The sequence below is a fragment of the Myripristis murdjan genome, chromosome 13 (assembly GCF_902150065.1).
Source record: "Myripristis murdjan chromosome 13, fMyrMur1.1, whole genome shotgun sequence".
Classification (NCBI taxonomy): Eukaryota; Metazoa; Chordata; class Actinopteri; order Holocentriformes; family Holocentridae; genus Myripristis; species Myripristis murdjan.
The window spans coordinates 23,889,119-23,911,531 of NC_043992.1; the positions used below are offsets into that span (position 1 = coordinate 23,889,119).

Consider the following 22,413-nt stretch of genomic DNA (forward strand, 5'->3'; position numbering starts at 1 on the left):
CGAATGACACTTTGAATTCTTTTAATGGAAAAATGTATGAGATCATCTCAGTTTTCCCATGCAGTTTCACCTTTTTTTTTTTTTTTTTTTTTTTTTTGTTAAATAATTGTGCCAGAGAGTAGAGTGTCAGCATTTCGAAATAAGGCAAAATAAGACACATCACTCCACTGGTATTAAATGACATTAAATGATAGAAAATGAAGTTTTCAGCAAGTTGAACTACTAATAGGTATTTTTAATTTAGCAGCCAAGGCAGATAGTTTATCCCCTGGACGGGAATCATACTGTAACATGATTTGTCCAACAGATGGCGGGATAGCACTCTGACAGACTGAAAATGTGCGCTCTGTAGTGCTCATGTTGACGTCTATCAGAGGCTGTCTCGGTTTATGTGGATTATTAACCGGATTAGAGATGCATCATATAAAATAAACTGTATTGATCTCCACCGGGGGAACTCGCATGCTACAGCAGCTCATGAGAAATAGTGAAGAACAGAGGGGAAATACTGACAAAATATGCCTATTATATGAGCACGCTTTCATTACATGTACCTTTCACAGTATGCAAGTACGCAAGAGTGACAAAGAGTGAGAAGTATGTGCATTTCTCATCCAGATTTAAATTGTAGCAATATGTGGCCATGCTGACTATATTAATTTTAACAGTGAATTTGATCTCTACACGAAAACAACGAGGTCAGATCCTCCAATGAGCGGAGAGGGGAATTAGCTCAAATGGTAGAGCGCTCGCTTAGCATGCGAGAGGTAGCGGGATCGATGCCCGCATTCTCCAAAACACCGTTTTTGCAGAATAAAACCATGTTGTTGAGCGATAGATGAAGTGACAGGCGGACAAACTAATGCATTGCTATCAAACGGCGACGAAAAGTGCAAAACATAGTCAGAAACAGGACGCATAATTTCACAACATAATGTCAAGCACCTGCAACAGAAAATTAAGCCTGTGTCTTAAATACACCCGGAGCAAACAAAAGTAAGCGCAAAATAGAATTTTTGCAAATCCCGACCGCTCTTCAGGAACCATCGATATTTGATTCTTGTTCCACACCGGACGACATACACTGACGTACCATGGATTCAAGTGTGGGCAACGTGAAGGCAGCCAGACGGAGCAAAGAGGAGAAGAAACTTCTACGAAAACAAATAAAAGCGAGCCACACTTTACTGAGGCATGAGGGCATCGGCACAGTGTCGCAGCCCACCAAGGTGAAGGAAAACCGGCTTTTATAGACAGGGAGTCCCCCTGACAGTCAGCTAGCTAACAGCTAGCGACAACAGCCAACAACAGACAACTAAGTGGAGCATAACTTTCTTCTTTAATAGAGGCTATAAAACTCACAGCATGTCTTTACCAACCTATAATGACTTTTGAAAGAAGAAATGTGTGGCTGTTTGGTTCACTATAGTGTAAACATAGCTGTCATAATGTTAAAACCACAGAATTAGGATTACATCTCTATGGTCACAACTAATGCATGCAAAATATTAATCAGAGACGGAACTAATTACCACATAGCCCAGGTGCCATTCATTTTAACTTAATGTAATCCCACTGTGTTGTTACAGTCGTAATCAATGTATCATCTCTTTAAACATACTGTAGTTAGCCATATACTGGTGTTGCCATTGGTGTCTCCTCTTGCTCCCAGTTGTTTTTGTCTCTCCGTTGGCTCTAATGTAACAAAAATGCCATTACAATCATCTTGACTAAGTGAACCGGCCCTGTGTGTCTCATGTCCCCTGCAGAGTTTGGTTGTGGCGAATGGCGGGCTGGGGAACGGGGTGAGTCGAGAGCAGCTGTCTGCAGCGCTGAAAGAGATGGGAGAGGTGGAGACCCTGGTCATGCCTCCTCACAAACCCTACGCCTTCGTCACATACAGGTATGACTGGTGGATAGACTGTCCTGTCCTTTAATCCAGGTCATTTATCTGCTTGCGAGGTTTATCTTCAATCTCTCAGACTCGTTCAACACTTTTAAATTGGTTTTGGAGCCGTTTTTGTTATGTCGCTTTAAAAACAGAGTGAACCTGCTTTGAAATTCTGGTGTGAAACGTACATCTCGGTCTGATTTTTGTTGCTGTTACATGAACTTAAAGTTCAGCATGAGCTGAAACTGTTGTTTTGCCTCCAGATCAGAGGAGAGCGCTCAGAAAGCCCACGTCCACCTTAACGGTCAACACATGGAGTGTGGAGAGAACAGTGTCACGCTGTACCTCAGCTTTGTCAACTCAGGTACCTGTCTTAAACAATGGTACACACTCACACACACACACACACACACACACACTTTAATCATTCAGTTTGCTTGCCTCACATTGAGTGTGTGTGTGTATATGCCTATGTGCATGCTTGTTTGTGTGATATGTACATGTCTTTATGTCTCTCCAGCCACTACTCAATGACGTGTGTGTGTGTGTGTGTGTGTGTGTGTGTGTGTGTGTGTGTGTGTGTGTGAGAATAAGCTCACGCTTGACAATGAGGGTATTTAAACATTGATTTCACCATCAGTTTCTAAGAGGCCCACTTCCAAATTAAATTTTATAATATGTGTGTGTGTGTGTGTGTGTGTGTGTTCATCCTTCTGCAGGAGCTAATGTGCTTTATTTTCTGTGTGTGTGTGCAGTAGCCTGTCAGGCGGAGGTGTGTGTCTCTTTGCCAGAGGGTTTAGTTTTGGTGGAGGACTTTGTGTCTGCAGAAGAAGAAGCTCTGCTGCTAGCTGCTGTTGACTGGTCGTCCACTAATGATGATGTCACCGGTGAGAGGTTACATTATCCATTTAGGCAAACTCTTATCTTAACCCTGACTACAACATCAGTTGAAGATTTGACATATCAGTTTTGGATTTTGTGTGTTTTCCCAACAGTGATGTTTTTTTTTTTTTTTCAATGAGGCATGAAACTATAATTTCCAAATTAAAATGATTATAGAAAATTATAGCAATGTAAAATCCAAATTGTGCATCCAAACACTCCTATTAAACTGTAACAAAAGGACAACATGATGAGTCATGTTTCGTTCATAATCAGGTGCCTATCCGGATTGTTTTGATGTGTGCCACTGTTAGAAGACTCAGTAATTAACAGGTAAATTCAGGCAGCTGTCATTTAGTTTGTTTGTCACCTTTGTCCTCTCATGTCTCTCAGCTCAGAAAGCTCTGAAGCACAGGAGAGTGAAACATTACGGCTATGAATTTCGCTACGACAACAACAATGTAGACAAAGACAAGCCATTATCTGCAGGCGAGTTGTTTTCTTCATTTCTTATTCAGATGTTATACATGGAAAAAGAAAGTATTGCAGGCCGTTGCTTTCTTTGTCTGCCACTGTATTAGTACCTGCTAATAAATATTTGGTTGAAAATAAAAGCAGCTCACTCTGCAGTCGTGTTTGTTGGGCTGCATACAAGACCAAGCACAAGGAAAGGAAGGAAGGAAATACAAGACCATTTCTCATTATTTCTATTTTCAGCCATAATTCATTGAAAGCACGGCACAGTCTCATTATGAATAATACACCGTCATTATCTATCTTTGTCTTTCTAATTGTGGGTTAGTGGTACATCACTGGAACTGAGTGAATAGGAAAAATGGTTGGAAATAGAAGCAGCATTTTTATTTTACAGACACCGTCTAATTGTGTGTCTTTGTGTGCTTGTGTTTGTGTGACACTTCATTCAGGCCTTCCTAAAGAGTGTATGCACATACTGGAGCGGTGTGTGAGGAACGGACACATCGACATCATGCCAGACCAGCTGACTGTCAACCAGTACCAGTCAGGACAGGGTGTGTTATTCATTTATTTATATGGTATTTATGAATGGGAGCACTGTGGGAGTCCCATTTGTGTCAAAGCTATTACAGTCAAAGTGTGGATCAATGACCAAAACTGCTGACCTACCTGATTATATTTACCTGGCAGAGATTATTTATGATTGTATAACTGAAAGTAAACTCATTGTTGCTTTGTACAAAAAGATTCAGGGGTGATTACTAAATTGACAATGAAACATGCAGATCAAATGTGTTTATAATGCACTTTTCTTAAAGATTTCTCCCTTACATTAAAGCTAAAATAAGATTACTAAATTTCACCACAAGGTGGCAGCAGAGTGTTACCCTCTCAACATGCCTTGACTAAGAGATGCAAATTCATCTGTGAGAGTCCTTTGATTATAGATCACATGGAGCGGTTTTTCATTACAGTTTGGCACCAATATGACAAATTTGTTCTTATATCTGTGATCCAGGCTTATTTAACAATATTGCTGCTGCTATTAATTTTGTCTTGTTAGGATTTGCGTAGGATCCACTTAGACTAGCAGTAACATCCTGACCCATTTTCTCTCCTAAAGGGAAATGGTCATGTATTTTGTGTTTTTATTTTGTTTGTTTATAGACATAAGCTCATTTTCCTTCTGAGCTCTCAAATGTGGTTTTTCATATCCTAAATGAGACAGCCTGCTGCACCTCAAAAAGAAAGATGAACTTACTGTACTGAACACATTTTAGAGAAACACAGTGCATTGTGACTGCAGCCTAACGAGTTTCATCTTAAATGTGTGTTTTGTTGTGTACAGGTATTCCTCCCCATGTGGACACTCACTCTGCCTTCGAGGACACCATCCTCTCCCTCAGCCTGGGGGCCAAGGTAAGGAGTCGGTCTGTTAAGCAGCCAGGCAGGGACTTTGGCTTTTGGAGATGTTCATTATGAGCCTTTAAAATGTGGGAATGAACTAGAGTACAGTGTTTTAGAGGCACATGTTTTTGTGCTCGCTTGTGTCACCGTTAGATCAGTCAAATCAGCCTCCCTTCACTGACCAGTGTGATTCATCCATCTCAGGGCACAGCTGACAGGGTTGTGTGTGTGTGTGTGTGTGTGTGTCAGTGTCACAATAAATTTGGATTTTGCTTCCTTGTGATTTTACTGAGAACATTTTGTCACCTTGTTTGTTACATCTCAGTCCATTCTCTGTCTCTCTCGCTTCTCACTTTCTCTCTCTCTCTCACACACACACACACACACACACACACACACACAGTCACTCTGTTACTCAGTGTGGCCATTTCATACAGTATGTATTTAATAACACATTTAAAGATATTGTCTCTGGGTGTGAGAAACACTGTAACTAAGGACCAGATAGGAGGAAAGAGCGACAGAGAGTGAGCGGAATGTGTGTGTGTGTGTGTGTGTGTGTGTGTCTGTGTCTGTGTGTAAACCATAGGCAGCTCATTTTTCAAATGATACTCCCCTGGGGACGGCGGGTATTACTGTGCCCTTGAATGTTATAGATGTGCCTGGTGACCGCTGGATTGGGACTAACTCAGATGATGCGACATGGCATTGGGCCAGGGGTTTAGGCACCGCAGGGTGACGTGGGACCGATATAGATGAACACCCATCTGTCCCTGCTTGTCTGAACCACAGAGGCCCCATTTGCAGCAGCCTGTCTTCTGTCATGGCATCAGTCAAACACACTGACTGACAGACAGCATGCAGCATCTGTGGCATGTGCATTCTTTGCCATAAGTTTTTCGTCTGTAGCTTGGCAGAGCAGCTTGGATTGTGTAGCCCGGCTAAGCTGCAGCCAGTCAGATTGCTTTAGTGTGTGATAGGCTTGGGCCGTTATCTGATTGTATCAAAAAATGCAGTATTACAACAATATTAACAACTTGACCAGCTAGTTGTTCTGTTATCTATCTCATCCTGCTTGGTCATCATATCCTCATTACTAATGATTGTTAATCAAAAACCTTGTTGTGTAAATAGTTTGTGGAAGCACCGATAGTCATCTTTACAATATAGATACAACGTCAATATGAAAGTATTTAAAAATATTGTGATATCTGATGTTTGTCCATGACACTCAGCCCTAATACCGAGTAAGTTCTATTTGATTTTAATAAGTTTGTTTAAATCTTTGCACTGCAACACATGTTCACACACATTTGATTACACACATTGCAGTTTTGATTGGTCATCCAATCACCCCTTTATTACTTTTCTTTGTTTTTTTATACCTAATATTACTTATAATATTACTTATATTTTTAAAACTTTTTTGGCAGTGGGCGGTGGGGTATTTCAATTGTTTTTTTCCATTTATCTGTTTACATTTTTTTAGACCAATCTCTACACATTCCAACAAAGTATTCCTACAAGTAAAGGAGTATTATTCAGAGGGTTGAATAAAACCTGGCCAAATAAAAGCCTAATACTGTGTTTCGAAGGGCTAATGTGCAATTCAGATTCATAAAATATTTAAGTTTTAAGAATAATTTAGAATACTCATGCTTCTTCTAAGTGTTGTTTGGTTTTGGGGTCTTGGGATGCTGGGTTTGGGCCTGGTAATATTCAGTATTACAATATTTTTACAGCTAAATATGACAGATAAAATTTTGGGTGTTGGCCAAGTGTGTGATACATATCATTCAGCTTTCCAGATGACAGAACACGTAATAAGGGAGCTGTGTGTAATTATGAACAAAAAGGGGTTTGTGCTGTCCTGTGTGTTCACTTTACAAGATTGAGGAAGGTATGACTGTGTGTCTGCCTAAAGGTGTGTGTGAGAGAGAGAGACAGAAAGAGAGAAAGAGGGAGAGAGAAGGATGAATTACCGAGTCTTGTAGCAAATCCTAGCTGCAAGCGTCACCATCGATTTGGTCACATTCTACCGGTTTCATTGATTGGCTAATACTCCTCAGATGGGAACAATACAATCTCGCCTTTGGATTGTGTGTGTGTGTGTGTGTGTGTGTGTGTGCGCGCGTGTGTGTGTGCGTGTGCGTGTGAGTGATTTTGCTTTGTAATTTGAAGGAAAGATTTAATAACTCACTGGTATTGTATGTACATCTCTCTCTTCTCTCACACTCACACTCATCTTTCACTCTCGCCACCCATGCCATCATGTTCTCTCACTCACTCACTCCCTCACATGCATGCACACGCGCGCACACACACACACACACACACACACACACACACAGGCGCGCACACACACGCGGGCACACGCACGCACATGCACGCACAGTCCGTTCCAGTTCACAAAATCCAATTTTCCTGCTGTCAGGAGTGGGAGAGATACAGTTTGAAGTTCTGTAGATGTAATTTCCCAACAGGGCTCATGTTGATATGCACTGTAAGGAAGCATTAGGATCAAATACGAATACTGCAACGCATACGCCTCTGCTGGCTGTTGGTGGGACTGCAAGCACATGAAGTTTTGTCTCTGGGTGATGCAACTCAAACATTTTGAGCAGGACCTCATGTACGAAGTTAATGTAATCTATTCACACTGTGGGTATAAGTCTGTCACGTAATATAAATTCAGTAAGCTAAAATGTTATATGCATACCGTGCATTGTTATTATGACAAGAAATTACATCTCTTTCATAATGACACAGAAGACAGTTTAACTAACTCGACTGATCAAACACCATAGGCCCTTGTCGTCAAAACTTGCCCAGAAGACGTTAAATATTTTTTCAAAGGTTCACCTGGTAGAGCATGAACCACGTATCAAGGCTAAGTCCGTACCACAGTGGCCAAGTTCAATTCTGGCCTGAGCCTCTTGCTGCATGTCATCCCCCTCTCTCTCCCCTGCCTTTCCTGTCTCTCTTTACTGTCACTATCAAATAAAGCAGAAATGACAAAAAAAAGTTAACCATGCTGCCAAGTTGTTGATATCAGACATATTTCAGATATGTTGCTCAAACAAATAAGCCTCATGTGCTCGGTAGAAGACGAATTACCATGACCCCAATTAAGTTTTGGCACCGAGGCTTGCTTTCTGTTTTACAGAAATGCTGACAGAAGTATGACATGACAACATCACAATACTCCCATATAATCCATGGTAAGGGGGGAGGGCAAAATAACAGTATTCACATGAGTGAATAGTGTAAGACATCTATGAAATCTCTGCATAGTTCAAAAACATTTGAGAAGGCAAAAAGAAAAGCAATATTTACAGCAGTATTTATATTTAGCAGCTCATCATTATTCCCACCATTCATCTCAAAATGGACCTATAACGCTCTGTAATGAGGTTGAGATGGTTGTTAAATTATTTATGATTCACTGATGAAATAGCTGAAGTGCATGGTAAGATTGCTCAACAGCTAATTCATCATATTCAGACTTCTGCCCAAACGGTAACAATGTGTGTTTCACAGCTGTCTAATGAACATTAAAAACACCTAATAATCATAATAGATGCAGTCATAGTAGATTTGTGGCTGCAACAGCTGCAGAATGATAAGGTCTGTGCCTGTTTTCAGTGCCGTCTGGTTGTGCTGCTGCGGCCTGAAACAAAGGACCATGACATACATATTGTGAATGTGTATGCTTGTGCGTGGGTGTTGCAGGCCGTGATGGAGTTTCGTCACCCTGATGGGCGTGTGGTTCCTGTGGTGTTGCCAGAACGGAGCCTCCTGGTGATGAAGGGCGAGAGCAGATACCTCTGGAGCCATGGGTGGGTGGGATTGTTGGTTTGGATGTGGTTTTTCCCTTTCGGCATCTATCCCAACTTCTACAAATCTGATAAGTGGTTCCAGTCTAAAGGAATTTTCTTTCTTTCCCTCCAGTATTTAGTCAAGTGCAGGAATACAGGATGTGCTCACCTTTCTCAGGGCATTATATGTTGTGCAGTCACTGGGCTTTTCTTACCCAGAGTATAGCCATGTTCCATTCAGAGCTTAATCTTCTGGTGCCCACATGAAGTGTACCCACTTGACAGTTTAATTGCTGTCAGCTTGTATTTAATAATTGACAGCTACTGCAACACAAATGCTTGTGTCTTTCCAGGATCACTCCTAGGAAGTTTGACATGGTGCCAGCGTGCGACCCACAATCCCCGGCTGTCATAACTTCTGACCTCAGTTACAATAGCAGCCTCACCTTGAACAAGAGGGGCACCCGCACTTCTCTCACCTTCCGGAAGATCAGACATGCGCCTTGTTGCTGTGGTGAGATTCTTGCACATATTCACCAGAAATACAAGATCGGATGTGGGAGAGAAAAGGCTACGCACAATACATGCAGCTTTGTTGGCCACATTTATCCATCACAGTATCATGACTAAGTACATTTTTAATATTGGTTGTTCCACTGGGAATTAAAAATCTGACTCTGGCGCTGTTTCTGTCGTGCTCCACTCAAAGAATTACACAGGCTCACTGTGTGAATTTATAATCCTGTAAGTTGGTCTCGTGCCAAACATATCAGGAGGTAAACAGTTTTCCTCCATTCATTTTCTGTGTGAAACGAGCAATTACATGTGCATGGTTTGATGGGAAGGCTGGTGACACACACCAAGCCCATGATGCGATAAGCAAAAGTTGTACAAAATACAAAAATTTTTTGTATTATGCAAATAAGAATGATGGTCACAGTGTAAGAAGTAATTACATTCTGGCTAACATTGTTTCCTGCTGCATTTCATCTTTTAATAGAACATGGAAGAGAGTAACATGTTTTGGTCAAGATTACTTTTTTTTTTGTTGTTGTTGTTGTTGTTGTTTTGTTTTTTAACACCATTTATCTGGCTACCATACCTGACCTATCCTGTCACAACATATCTGCAGCCACGTAGCTGGTTTGGTATTCAGAATAAAAGCATCATTTCCAGTTTACATTTCCAGACAGATAATCTTTGATTGAAGATTTGTACATTTGATCACAATAACATTTTTAAATCAGCTGAAGTAAAAAATATGTTGACAGCAACTGTTAAACAGATTTGCTTTGCTTCTTGAGCTCAGAAAATGCCTAAAATACTGAAATGCACTGAAATGGCCATGCGTGGTCTGCATGTAAGTGTTGGTGTGGGAATATTTTCATGTACATGTGTGATGTGTTTCCACCTTTCATCCTCCTCATCAGCCTTCCCCTCGGCCTGCGACAGCCAGGGAGCTCCCTCAGCCCCTTTGCCCTCTCCTCCATCCCCGCCTTCACTGCCCCGTTGCCATGCCGATGCAGCCCGCCTGGAGGAAGAGTACGTGCACCGGGTGTATGACGCCATCGCTTCCCATTTCAGCAGCACCCGCCACTCCCCCTGGCCCCGCGTATGCCACTTCCTGTCCTCGCTGCCACCAGGAAGTGTGCTGGCCGATGTTGGCTGTGGGAACGGAAAATACCTGGGCATCAACCCGAAAGTGATCGCAGTGAGTGTCACGATTTATTAGAATGTAAATCAGCTACAGCAGCACTCTTGGAGTCTGTAGAGAATCAGTGTCTTGTTCAGGGACACACTGACATTATTTTACCAATATCACAGTTAAAGGTTAGTTCTTGTGCAGATTCCACAAATGAGTAGCACCTGAGAAAACAGAGACCCAGGATCTTCCTCCAAGCTCCAAGTCTGACACAACAGTCTGAATGCAGGGGCTCAAATAACAGATCAGACCGATCCGCTGTAAATATCAGGGAGACTGAAGGAGGATGAGTTTCAGTCACGGTTGTAACCCTGATCATGACCCTGATAACTTTTCCTGACTCTGACATGGTTACCAAACCTGCTTTTGTCAGCCAAGGTACATATGTTTTTAGGGGTGCCTTAGGGTTATTATAGGAATAAATGTTTGAGCAGAATATTTGAATTGTGTATTATTTAGTGCTAGTTTTTATGAAGAGTGTTAATTTAGCTGACCGTTGATTGATGTACAGGCATTTAGCTGATGTTCTTGCTTCGAATGACAGAGTTCAGTGCCAGAAAAAGATTAAACTGTCATATCACACGCCACCACAATGGATTAGGAATGAAACAATCAAGATGTGCTTTAAATGCAGACTTTCAGCTTTAATTTGAGGGTATTTATGTCCAAATCAGGTGAACAGTGTAGGAATTACAACACATTTTATATGTGCCCTCCACCTTTTTAAGGTACCAAAAGTTATTGGACAAACTAACATAATCATAAATCAAATTGTTGCTTTGAATATTTGGTCGCAAATCCTTTGCAGTCAATAACAGCCTGTAGTCTCGAACCCATAGACATCACCAGACTCTGGGTTTTGTCCTTGGTGATGCTCTGTCAGGCCTCTACTGCAGCAGTCTTCAGTCCCTGCTTGTTCTTGGGGCATTCTCCCTTAAGTTTTGCCTTCAGCAAGTGAAATGCATGCTCAATTGGATTCAGGCCAGGTGATTGACTAGGTCATTGCAGAACATTCCACTTTTTTGCCTTAAAAAACTCTTTGGTTGCTTTCGCAGTATGCTTCGGGTCATTGTCCATTTGCACCATGAAGCGCCATCCAATGACTTCTGAAGCATTTGGCTGAATATGAGCAGATAATATTGTCTGGAACACTTCAGAATTCATCCTGCTGCTGTTGTCAGCAGTCACATCATCAATAAATATAAGAGAACCAGTTCCATTGGCAGCCATACATGCCCACGCCATTACACTACCACCAGCATGCTTCACTGATGAGGTGGTATGCTTTGGATCTTGAGCAGTTCCTTCCCTTCTCCATACTCTTCTCTTCCCATCATTCTGGTACAGGTTGATCTGCGTCTCATCTGTCCATAGGATGTTGTTCCAGAACTGCACAGGCTGTTTTAGATGTTTTTTTTTTTTTTTTTTTTTTTTTTGGCAAACACTAATCTGGCCTTCCTGTTTTTGAGGCTCACTAATGGTTTACACCTTGTGGTGAACCCTCTGTTTGCACTCTGGTGAAGTCTTCTCTTAATTCTTGACTTTGACACAGATACGCCAACCCCCTGGAGAGTGTTCTTGATCTGGCCAACTATTGTGAAGGGGTTTTTCTTGACCAGGGAAAGGATTTTTCTGTCATCTACCACACTTGTTTTCCATGGTCGTCCAGGTCTTTTGGTGTTGCTGAGCTCACCAGTGCATTCTTTCTTTTTAAAAATGTACCAAACAGTTGATTTGGCCACACCTAATGTTTTTGCTATCTCTGTGATGGACTTTTCAGCCTAATGATGGCTTGTTTCACTGATAGTGACAGGTCTTTGGACTTCATTTTGAGAGTTGACCTCACCAGATTCCAAATGCAAATACCACGCTTGAAATGAACTCTAGACCTTTTATCTGCTCTTTGTTAATGAAATTATGAGGGAACAACACACACCTGGCCATGGAACAGCTGAGCAGCTAATTGTCCAATTACTTTTGGTCCCTTAAAAACATGGAGGGCACATATAAAATGTGTGTAATTCCTACACCATTCACTTGATTTGGATGTAAATACCTTCAGATTCAAGCTGAAAGTGTGCACTTAAAACACATCTTAATTGGTTCATGCCTTAGAGCCAAAATACTGAAGAATGTGTCAGTGTCCAAATATTTATGGACCTGACTGTAAGTATGTGAAAAGCTGAAGGCCTCAGTTTTCTCGCACTATTAAAGGCAGCAGAGTTCCCCTATGTCCAGTTGTGGCTGTTGTCTAATCCAGAGCTCCATGGCCCTGCACTTGATGTGCTAGACTTATGTTTGCCACAGTGCATACATCAGTATTGATCCGCTTGACCAGACTTTGTTTTTTCCCCTCACCTCATTTGTCTGGGGTCTTAATGAAGTGAGGAAGAAGACAAAGACAGTGGCTTGCATCATTACACTTGCCTTGAACAAGAGGCTGCTGTTCATTTGATTACTTACTTACTGCTGTGAGTCAGGCTGGAGTTGAGGTGGTAATACCTTGGTTCCACAGCAGTAATAATATGTGTGTTTACAGGTATTCATAATCAGTTATTACCTGGTGTGTTTTTGAATTGACCTATGTAAGCAGATTGCTTTGTCAGCCTGAGTAAACCCTGCTGCTGATATGAGAAACCAAAGTAATACACCTGGGATGTTCTGATAACATCCCGGATACCGAGGCATGTGTTCCTCTTATCCCAGTTTCTGTTGGCTGTCATTGTTTACATTAGCTCAGTTACCGTGATAATGTTCTGTTTATGTATGCATACCAGGATACTCATAATTTGGATTTGGAGATGTATGTAAGCAGCTTATCCTGACTTAGACTTTAAACCATGATAAATCGTTTTTCAGAATACTGTGTGCATGCAAGTCACTCAGTGATTTTCTGACTTGAATTAGCCAGACCTCTCTCTCTCTCCTCTTAAACACATATTTTCTCCGTCACTCTCCCTCACCCCATCTCTTTATCTTTTCCCCTCTGTTGTTCCCTGTGTTCCCTCTCTCTCTCTCCCTCTTTTCTCACCCTCTGCCTTTTCAGATTAACACTGTTAACCCCCACAACTTTTAATTGAAATGAAAATGCTTGACATTTGTGTGTTTTTGCAAATATAACATGTTCAAGAGATTGAGACAGACATTGTGTGTATGTGAGGGAGTGTGTGTGTGTGTGTGTGTGTGTGTGTGTGTGTGTGTGTGTGTGCATGCCTTCACCCCATCTCTTTGGGGAAAAAACTGTATGACTCATGAAGCTTAATTAAATTTCTCCCTGAGACAAAATGTATTGAAATTATTACCACTAGCATCTATTTCTGTCTGTCTCTCTCTCTCTCTCTCTCTCTCTCTCTCTCTCTCTCTCTCTTTCTTTCTCTCTCTCTGTTCCAGTTTACCTTTATTTCCAATTTCCCAAGTCTGTTTTGCTCCTTTTTATCTCCCAGCTCCCACTCTCCATCTTCTTTTTCTCTTCCTCTTTTTACCCCTTAAATGCTTCTTACGGTACTCTCTCTCCCCTGCCGTACCACATTCCCTCCCTCCCCGTTTATCTTTCTCCCTCCCTCCTGTCTCTCTGCTCCTTTCCTCTCCCCTTCGTTCATTTCTTATCTACTCTTTTCCTCTCCTCTTCACTGCATATACCCCTCTACTGACTGGCTAAAAGGACCCTTGACTGCTATTTATTTCTGAATCACATAATTAAAAAGATGAAATTCTTTTTTGCTGCTTTGATTTCGTTACATATCTTTAATGAGTGAACATAGCTTGCTGGCTAGAACTAATTAATTGAAAAGCAAAGGATGTTCTGTTTTTGAGTTGTTTATTCCTGTAGTCTTCCAAACATAAGTTGTAGACAAATTGGATGATCTGAATAGCTATAATAAGCTTGTCTATTTTGTATTTACGAGGCAGCACTATTTTTAATAGACCAAAATTCACATCAGTGTAGAGGGGAACAAGGAGAAATAGAAATTGGATTGGCTGTTGATGGCAATGGCTGCATCTGTCTTCCAGTGAGATGTGATTCTTTGTTGCAGCTTGAGTTTGTCATTAAGTCAAATAAAGCAGGTGTTTTTATGTAAAAAAAAAAAAAAAAAAAAAAATCTTGCCCAGTGCCAGTTTAAATCTCAATCCATGCGCAGCACAACAGTTTGACACATAAAACTCTGTCCCTCAGGTGGGCTGTGACCGCAGCAGTGCCTTGGTCCAGATCTGTGCAGAGAGGGGTTACCAGGCGTTTGTGTCAGATGCGCTCAGTGTCCCTCTACGAACAGCCACCTGCGACGCTTGTATATCTATAGCTGTTATACACCACTTTTCCACACAGGTATACACACACACACACACACACACACACACACACACACACACACACACAGTTACTCACAGAGGTTATCTGATATCAAGACATAATGTATCACGTAATTGCTCATCAAGAAAATAGCTTGCATTGTAAAAGGGTCTGTGTGTGTGTGTGTGTGTGTGTGTGTGTGTGTGTGTGTTTGTGTTGTAGGTGCGCCGGCTGGCTGCAGTGAGGGAGCTGGTGCGGTTGCTCAAGCCTGGAGGTCGAGCTCTCATTTACGTCTGGGCCCTTGAACAAGAATACAACCAGCAGAAGTCCAAGTACCTCAAAGACTATGACAAAGAGCATGCTGAGAACCACCACATCCCAACAGACAGCGCATTAGAAGACATCAAAGAGGCAGGGAACCACAGCTGCTTAGGCCATGTATCAGAGGGAAACCAGGTGCCTGATGGGAAGTTGAGTGTGCATATTAATCGCACAGCCTTCAATGCTCAGGATCTTTTGGTGCCCTGGCATCTGAAAGAGGGAAAAGGAAAAAAAGGGGAGAAAGAGGCAGGAGAGGACGGAAAGAAGAGTAAAAGGAAAGGGAGGTCCAAAAAGACTTCAGATAACTTCTCCAGCTCCAATCCTAACTCCTGCGCTAAATTCACTGCAGGGTTAGATTCTGACCGAGCCACAGCCTCCGACCCAGACCCCGTTTCCAACTTGGACTCTGAACCTAAATCCAGTCCAGGTTTGGACTCTGAGCCAGCTTCTGGTTCGAATCTTGATGTTAGTGATACTGCTCCCAGATCAGATTCCAGGTCAACAGCCTGTCTGGCCCCTGACACTGTTCAGGACTTCAGCTCCGGGCCACAGTCAGAGCCTGAGTCCAGTCCAGCCGCAGTTTTCCACCGCTACTACCACGTGTTCCAGCAGGGGGAGCTGGAGCAGCTGTGTGGTCAGGTGTCTGGGGTTAAAGTGCAGAGCAGCTACCACGACCAGGGCAACTGGTGTGTCATGTTGGAGAAAGACTGAAAAAGACAAGACAGACACCATCAAGGAAACTGGTCTGTCATGCTGGAAAAGTCACTGGTTTTCCTTTTCTGGCTGTCTGCAGTCAGGGAACATCAGTAAAAGTAAGAAGTTCTACATTTCAGTCTGTGCAATATTAAAAACGTCTGTGTCACCAACAGTTTTTTGCTAAAGGGAGCAGTAAAAATGCAGTGAAGGCTAAAACCAGAAACTCACTGGAAGCATCAAACATGCATTTTCAAATGCGGCAAGATTTTTTTTTCTTTTTTTTCTTTTTTTTTTCAATATGTGTTAAAAAAGTCAAGTACCTTGTCAGTCCTCCTTGACACATCATCTTTAAGTCTGATATAGGAACTTCACAGATGACAAAACAGCATTTCTGGAGTTGCAGTGGTGACAGATTTGTTTTTGTCAAAATGATTTACAAAGATAATTTAACAAATGCAAACAAAGCAGATAATTTGGCTAACTACAAACAATTCAAGCTAATTTTGATTTCTTAAAGTATCTTTTATCAATATAAATAAAAAGAGACAACTGAAAAAACACAAGTGCTCTTCAAAATAAATGTTAAAATATTCCCAAGTCCTAGGTGGTGTTGTGCTCTTTTAACTTCTTATTAGTCACTCAGTCCAAAGTGGGATTCAGCAGGGCAAGGGTGAAAAACAGGCTCAGGATATATACAAATTTAAGATAAGTCATAGCATTTGTTTGAACTAACTTGATTGATGTGTAGCATTGCATGAGCCACAGAAAGCTTAGGCAATCACAGGAGATGTTTCAGAATGAATGCAGTCGATTTTTCTGGCACAGCCTTTCCTGACACTGTCTTGTTTTCAGCCTCGCACCTGCCCTTGTACAGTTATGCCACCAGTCTGATGCTGCAGCAGGTAAAAACAAATGTCATTTCCAAATTCTGTTTGATCCAGGTCTGACGGAAAACATTGTTAGTTCATTTGAAACAAAAATCCAGCAAGCTGATAATTGATTTAATCGTCAAACTGCAGGAAGAGAGCCAGAGATACTGTTTAGATAGGAATTGAGAAGCATAGGTAATAAGCTTTGCTCTGACTGTCCTCGTCCAACCCAGTGGTGGAAACCAGGATTTTTCTGTGTTTCCAAGATTCACCTGCATGAATCTGTATCTCACTGCTTCCATTCGCTTTATCATTCTCCCAGTGTCTGCTCTAAATTCAGTGAGCGCTGTCTAAGCCGGCTGCAGAGCATGGCTGTCCAACCTTTACAGCTCAAAGGGCAACGATGTAACACGGCTCTCGGCCTGTGGGGGATTTGCTAATTTGCAGCAAAGGGAGTAGCTGGATTAATGTATTTTTTGTTAAAAACATGGTTAACAAAAATACACTGCACTCTTTCTTTTAACAAGGAGGATACTACGGTACTCTGTAATCTGACTGATAGCACCTCATGTTGGTGCAGCATGATCAAGGACATGTATCTGGATACTAATTAACAATTTAAATGCACAAAGTCATTTTCCATCTTAGTAAGCCCTCATGAATATACTTGGCATGAGTTTCGATAATGTAATCCCACTGAAATCAGAACCACTATGGTTTTAAAAATGATCTCCTGTGGCCCATTTTTGTCCAGCTGGGCAGCTGCCTGTGTTTTCTTCTCTCTTTATCATTATTATTGTGATTATTTTGATTTATTTTTTCAGCTCCCTGGTGTTTTCTACTGTCTACAGATAAAGTAATTACAAAAAGCATACTTCATACACTTACTGCACTATTAAAAGCACTTGCTTCTCTTAAGTATGATATTGTTTGGAAAATGTTACACAAACAGTAATGGATATTTAATCATAGACTACGAGTCTCACCTTTAGAATCACCTTCATTTTCACAACATTTTACTCCCATTTGCAAAATGAAAACCTGAGATGTAACAAGTCCCTGCAGCCTCGGACAGAAGGTGGTCTGAGGCGAAGAAGGAGCACCTCATTTATCATGTCTAGGAAACGATGAATGCACTCTTGAAGTTATTTAAGTGTCATCCAGTAATAATCATATGTCACTTGGAGTGTTTCCAAGTTGAAAACCAAGAGAGAGACAAAAGTTTTGCACTCTGGACAAAACAGACTATTTGATTAGAATCATAAAGGTCTATGTGATTGTTTTTTTTTTTCCAGTCAGTATTGAATTTTCCACTACTTTATACCAAACTAACACATTATCAGCACATTTTAAAGATGGACCAGTGCACGACATTTTCAGGGTGATGTGACCGCTGTATTTTAAATATAAGTGAGCATCGTCCAGGCTAGCAGCCCAGTCCACTGAGTGTGGGTGGAATCCATTCACAGTATACAGACCTAACACAAGTGTGTGAAAGCGGCATTAAGTGCAGTTACACAAGGCTCGTGGTTAAGGACTTCAGTAATGGGTAAATCCTGTGATTAAGTACTCTTATTCTGACTCAGTATCAATGGCCTCTTGAGTGTTTTTGTATCTTGTGAGGACCTACAGGCAACACCTAAATCATGCTGGGTCGTCTTTCATAGTTTTCAGGGAATAAACAGCACAGTATGTTGACCCATTTTGGATACACATGGTCTGATAGGGATTACGCGTGATTTGTAAATCAAAATATTTCATTCTTGTGTTGTGCCACTGCCTTGCTGGGTCAAATGACTTTTAGGCCTAACTCAATTTACAGGAGAAATTCACACACTCGGTTCACTTTACTGCATCAAGACTGTCTGGTGGGATTTGTTTTGGTTATATTTCAAGTCAAACACAATTTGATTATAATTAGATCATTTTTAGCCTGGTTGGTTAATCCATCCAGGAGAACGCTGATAAATATTAAAGCTATTTCAATAAAAAGGTCCCTTGACTGCTGTGAGCCGAGACTTTAAATGCATCAGCAGCCAGACGGATCAATAGGCTTGGCCTGGGGGAAACGCATCTTGAAATCTGTAATTATCTCTCCAAATGTCAAGTGGCCATCGGCTGCCAGACACAACAATAACACAAGCACACACAGATTTCCCCTTGTCTCTGACGCATACACACCAGCAGTGGTCTGCTTCACCACAATCAATAAACCACCGGCGATAAAACCACTAGACGACTGCCAGTGTCCGTGGGCCCCTCTGGGTTGAGGTGCTGAGGAACCACCGGGGTAATTTACCAGGAGATCTGGCCAATTAGCTTCCTGCCACAGAGGGCCACAGCGAGTAACCAGGCTCCTCTCTGCCGCCGTCAACACACCATTACCCTGGGATCTTGTTAAGGTGTGTGTGTGTGTGTGTGTGTGTGTGTGTGTGTGTGTGTGTGTGTGTGTGTGTTTACTATCTGGATCATTTCCCTACACTTGAATGTGACAGTAGGTTACCCACATGCCATTTCCACATTGTAAGACATGATATTGCTTTGATCCTACGTGGCCACCCAACAATGAAATTATGGCATTTATTCAGTATCGTGCACCACCAGTGCACAAAAATAAATGCCAGTTCAGTTCATTCATCCCATTATTTAGTTTTATCTTTCTATCATTTTATGTAGGTCAATCTATCTACCTACAAATGATGTGTTAAAAAATCACACTTAAAACCCTCAAAAATAGCTTTATGAACCATTCTTTTGAAAACCAAAAGCTAGTTATGCATCCTTAATTTTATATTGGCGCTGTTCCTCAATTTAACCCCCAAAAGACAATTATCTCTCAGTTTAATCCTTTTTTTATTATTATTATTTAGCTTTTAATCGCTTTTCTGCTTTAACTATTCGTAAGAGTGTAGAGATAGATTTACATGCTACAACGTCATTTGTATATGTATACATGTATGTATTCATATGTATTCAGACGAGGCTGCTCATGCGTAGTTCAGCCTTTATACTACAATACCCAGAAGTCCTTCAGTTGACGTAAACGCTTTACTTTACGACCTTTAACAACAACATACATACGACAGCGTCATGGCGGCGTACGGAGGCAGCTTTGAAAGTGCAAACAGCATCGATGAAAGAAGAGAAAATAAACGACAAGCACGTCAAGAGGCGCTAGAGAAGGTGGTGGACATTGATGTTGTATACAGAGACTCAGTACATGAACTCTGGTGTTCGGTGTCGGTGTCCGTTGTAGCGTAAATGTCACCTAAACATGCTAACAAGCTAATGAAGCTAACAGTGGGATGCCTGTCTATCCAGCCTGTTTTGCGCTGTTTTAGCGAACTGTGCTGCATCACGACACAGTTACACGGGCTGTAACTAAATCGTCTCAAGTTCAACTGTGTTTGTCGGTCTGACTGTGTGTTAAAATCGCCACTTTGCCTCTTGTGTCTTCAGGTTGATCAGATGATGTGCATGTTTAGGTTGGTGCAGGACAGTGCAGAGCAAACACTGCTGCAGGCGATAAGAGCCGCAATCTGTTTTCTCTTTTGTCTGCGGTTTGATTTAATGGTCACCTCCATAGTGTGTGTGCACAGTGTCCACCTAAAACATTAGGTCAGCCCCATTATTGTCATCACATGTGCACATTACTGCCTTAGTTATGTGTTATCTCTTTGCTGGGCAGCTGTGTTTACACTGTCTACACACACACACACACGCAGGGCATTTGAACCTGTGGAGAGGATGCTTCCTGTGTTGTGTGTGTGCTGGAGATGAGAAGAGACATACGAAGCGCCGAGGGGGAAGGATGTGAACACAGTTTCTACCGAGCCAGTGTTTGTTACCTTGGTGATAGCTGACATACATCCCCAGCCCGGGTTACTCTGCTTAGTTTGAAGAGGAAAGGAATAAGGAATCAAGAACTCATAGACTGATGGGTGACAAAAGGAAGGAAAAACCAACATAAAGTGTCTCAGTAAGGTGTGGGGCCACCAGGACAGCTTCAGTGCTCCTCGGCCTAGACTCTGAAAGTCTCTGAACTCCACTGGAGGGATGGAGCTCTGTTCTTCCAAAAGATACTGTACATAGAAAGAGGTGTAGTGCATAAAACACTCATTACAAAGAGAAATGCACATTTGACACCACAGACCACATCTGCAGAGATGTGGAAAAGGTGATTTGGTCAGATGCTTCTTCATATTCTGGACTAGTGGCTGAGTGCATGTGTGGCGTTAACCAAGAGAAAGCTACAGGCCTGAATATTGGACCCCGACAGTGAGGGGCTCTGCTGGCTCTGTTATGACATGGGGGGCATTTTCCTGGCTTGGTTCTGGTCCACTCTTCCTCTTAGAGGGAAGGCTCACTGCAAATCAATACAAAGTTATTCTGAGTAATCACCTTTATCCTGTGATGAAACATTTCTTTCCTGATGGGACTGATCTCTTCCTCATCCACAGGGCACGAGGCCTCACTGAATGGTTTTACGAGGATGAAAATGATCTAAATCACATACTATGGCGTTTGCACTCACCGCATCTAAACCCATTTAAACACCTATGGGAGATTTTAGACCAGTGTTTTTGACAGAGTTCTCCACCGCCATCATCAAAACACCAAATGAGGGAATATATCTTGGAAGAATGGAGCTTCATCCCTCCAGTTGAGTTCAGAGACTTTGAAGTCAAAGTGCATTGAAGCTGTTCTGGGGGTTAGTGGTGGCCCGACATCTTACTGAGACACTTTATGTTGGGTTTTCCTTTAATTTGTCATACGCTATTACACTGTATGATACTATGCTACACAATATTAGTTATTTGTGAACCTGAACCTCTTCAGAAATAGTGTTTATCCGGTCACAGGAGCAAATTGGCTGCATTCGTGCACTCATTGTGGAATAATTTAACTTTTGCATCCATATGAGAATATATTAGAATGTCACAGATTGAGCAAACAGATTCATAAACAGATTGAGAAACACGAGCATATACAGGTGTGGTTCTTGCTGAAATGGTTTGGCTTTACCTTACCTTTATTTGAGTTCATCTTGATGATCTGAAGGTAGAATACCAAAATGCGTCAACAGTCATGTCTGAAAAACTAAATTGGTTAAAATGGAGTGATGTCTTTATCTAGTTTTTATAGTATCAATTACCCCTTTTCCACTAGGGCTGGTTCGGAGCCGGTGCCTGACTTAGCACCAGTTTTTTGGTTTTCCACCGCCGAAGCAGGGGCCAAACTGGTGCCAAACTGGTTCCAAACTGGTGCTAGGCAAGCACCGACTCCGAGCAGGGGCTCGGAGTCCCTGCTCGGAAAAGGGGCATGTAATGTAATGTAATGTTTTTTGTTTTGTTTTGTTTTTTTTTTCAAATTTTGTATTATGTAAGAATTGCATTATATCAGTTTGGAGAAAATGCGCACCTGCAACTTAAAAAATTAGCATTTGAACTCTCTTGCTTTCTCATCTTGTCCAATTAGCTCCTTCTTTCCCGTCCCCTTGCTCACTCTGTCTTATTCCTCTGCCATGCCCAGGCCAAGCAGCAGTATGAGAGGGAGGAGAGGAGGAAGGAGCTCAAGAGGCAGAGAGGAGAGGACATGTGGATGCTCCCTGAGGTGAACCAGCGGCTGGAGCAGATAGAGCAGGTAAGGGCTAGAATTGCTTCACACACACAGTCATTGCACTTTATTACTTGGGTTATACTCCACCTATGAAAGTTATGTAATTTTTTAAAGGCCATGTAAACAAAACACCAGGTTTCCATAATCAAATTAAGGAACAAGACAAAACAGATTGAAACAGGTTTAATTTCTGCTGGATAAACCTGCTTACTGGACGCAATTACAATAAATCTTCACTGTCTGTTCTATATCGCTGTTGAAAAAGCCAGATTCCTCTCCTAGAGCATGTAAACTGGGTATTTTGAGTAAAGCAACACATATAAACGTGTAATCCATGTAATTTCCTGTCTTAACCTGGTCACTCACAGTACTCTGGTTTCTTGAGTGCATGTAAATATAGTGTAATGTAGTAGGGCCATTGGGCTGTTCTGGAGATGCACACG

At 41.8% G+C, this 22,413-nt stretch overlaps 2 protein-coding genes and 1 non-coding gene across 3 annotated transcripts in view; all 3 read left to right on the forward strand.

Moving 5' to 3' along the window:
• Positions 1-722: 722 nt before the first annotated feature.
• On the forward strand, positions 723-795 carry trnaa-agc (transfer RNA alanine (anticodon AGC)). Its single transcript has one exon. It is a non-coding gene; the product is annotated as a tRNA-Ala (tRNA).
• A 293-nt stretch (positions 796-1,088) lies between these two features.
• Positions 1,089-17,269, forward strand: alkbh8 (alkB homolog 8, tRNA methyltransferase). Its single transcript, XM_030067784.1, has 12 exons — positions 1,089-1,229; positions 1,770-1,903; positions 2,155-2,255; positions 2,647-2,778; positions 3,167-3,262; positions 3,700-3,804; positions 4,599-4,669; positions 8,390-8,496; positions 8,829-8,989; positions 9,906-10,186; positions 14,352-14,501; positions 14,688-17,269. Exons 1-12 carry the CDS (start codon positions 1,095-1,097, stop codon positions 15,495-15,497), a joined length of 2,283 nt encoding a protein of 760 aa, XP_029923644.1. The 5' UTR covers positions 1,089-1,094; the 3' UTR covers positions 15,498-17,269.
• A 2,129-nt stretch (positions 17,270-19,398) lies between these two features.
• cwf19l2 (CWF19 like cell cycle control factor 2) overlaps positions 19,399-22,413 on the forward strand; it is a 37,154-nt gene continuing 34,139 nt past the window's right edge. The window contains exons 1-2 of the mRNA XM_030067681.1: positions 19,399-19,534; positions 21,884-21,994. Of these exons, the coding sequence (XP_029923541.1) occupies positions 19,442-19,534; positions 21,884-21,994 (204 nt within the window). The 5' untranslated portion in view covers positions 19,399-19,441. The remainder of the gene's footprint in view (positions 19,535-21,883; positions 21,995-22,413) is intronic.

Excerpts from the sequence above, each read along its gene's own strand:
- alkbh8 (XM_030067784.1), top strand. The coding sequence starts at position 1,095 with ATGGATTCAAGTGTGGGCAACGTGAAGGCAGCCAGACGGAGCAAAGAG. Across the intron at positions 1,230-1,769 it reads CAGTGTCGCAGCCCACCAAG|AGTTTGGTTGTGGCGAATGG; the intron begins GTGAAGGAAAAC and ends TGTCCCCTGCAG. Across the intron at positions 14,502-14,687 it reads TACACCACTTTTCCACACAG|GTGCGCCGGCTGGCTGCAGT; the intron begins GTATACACACAC and ends TTTGTGTTGTAG.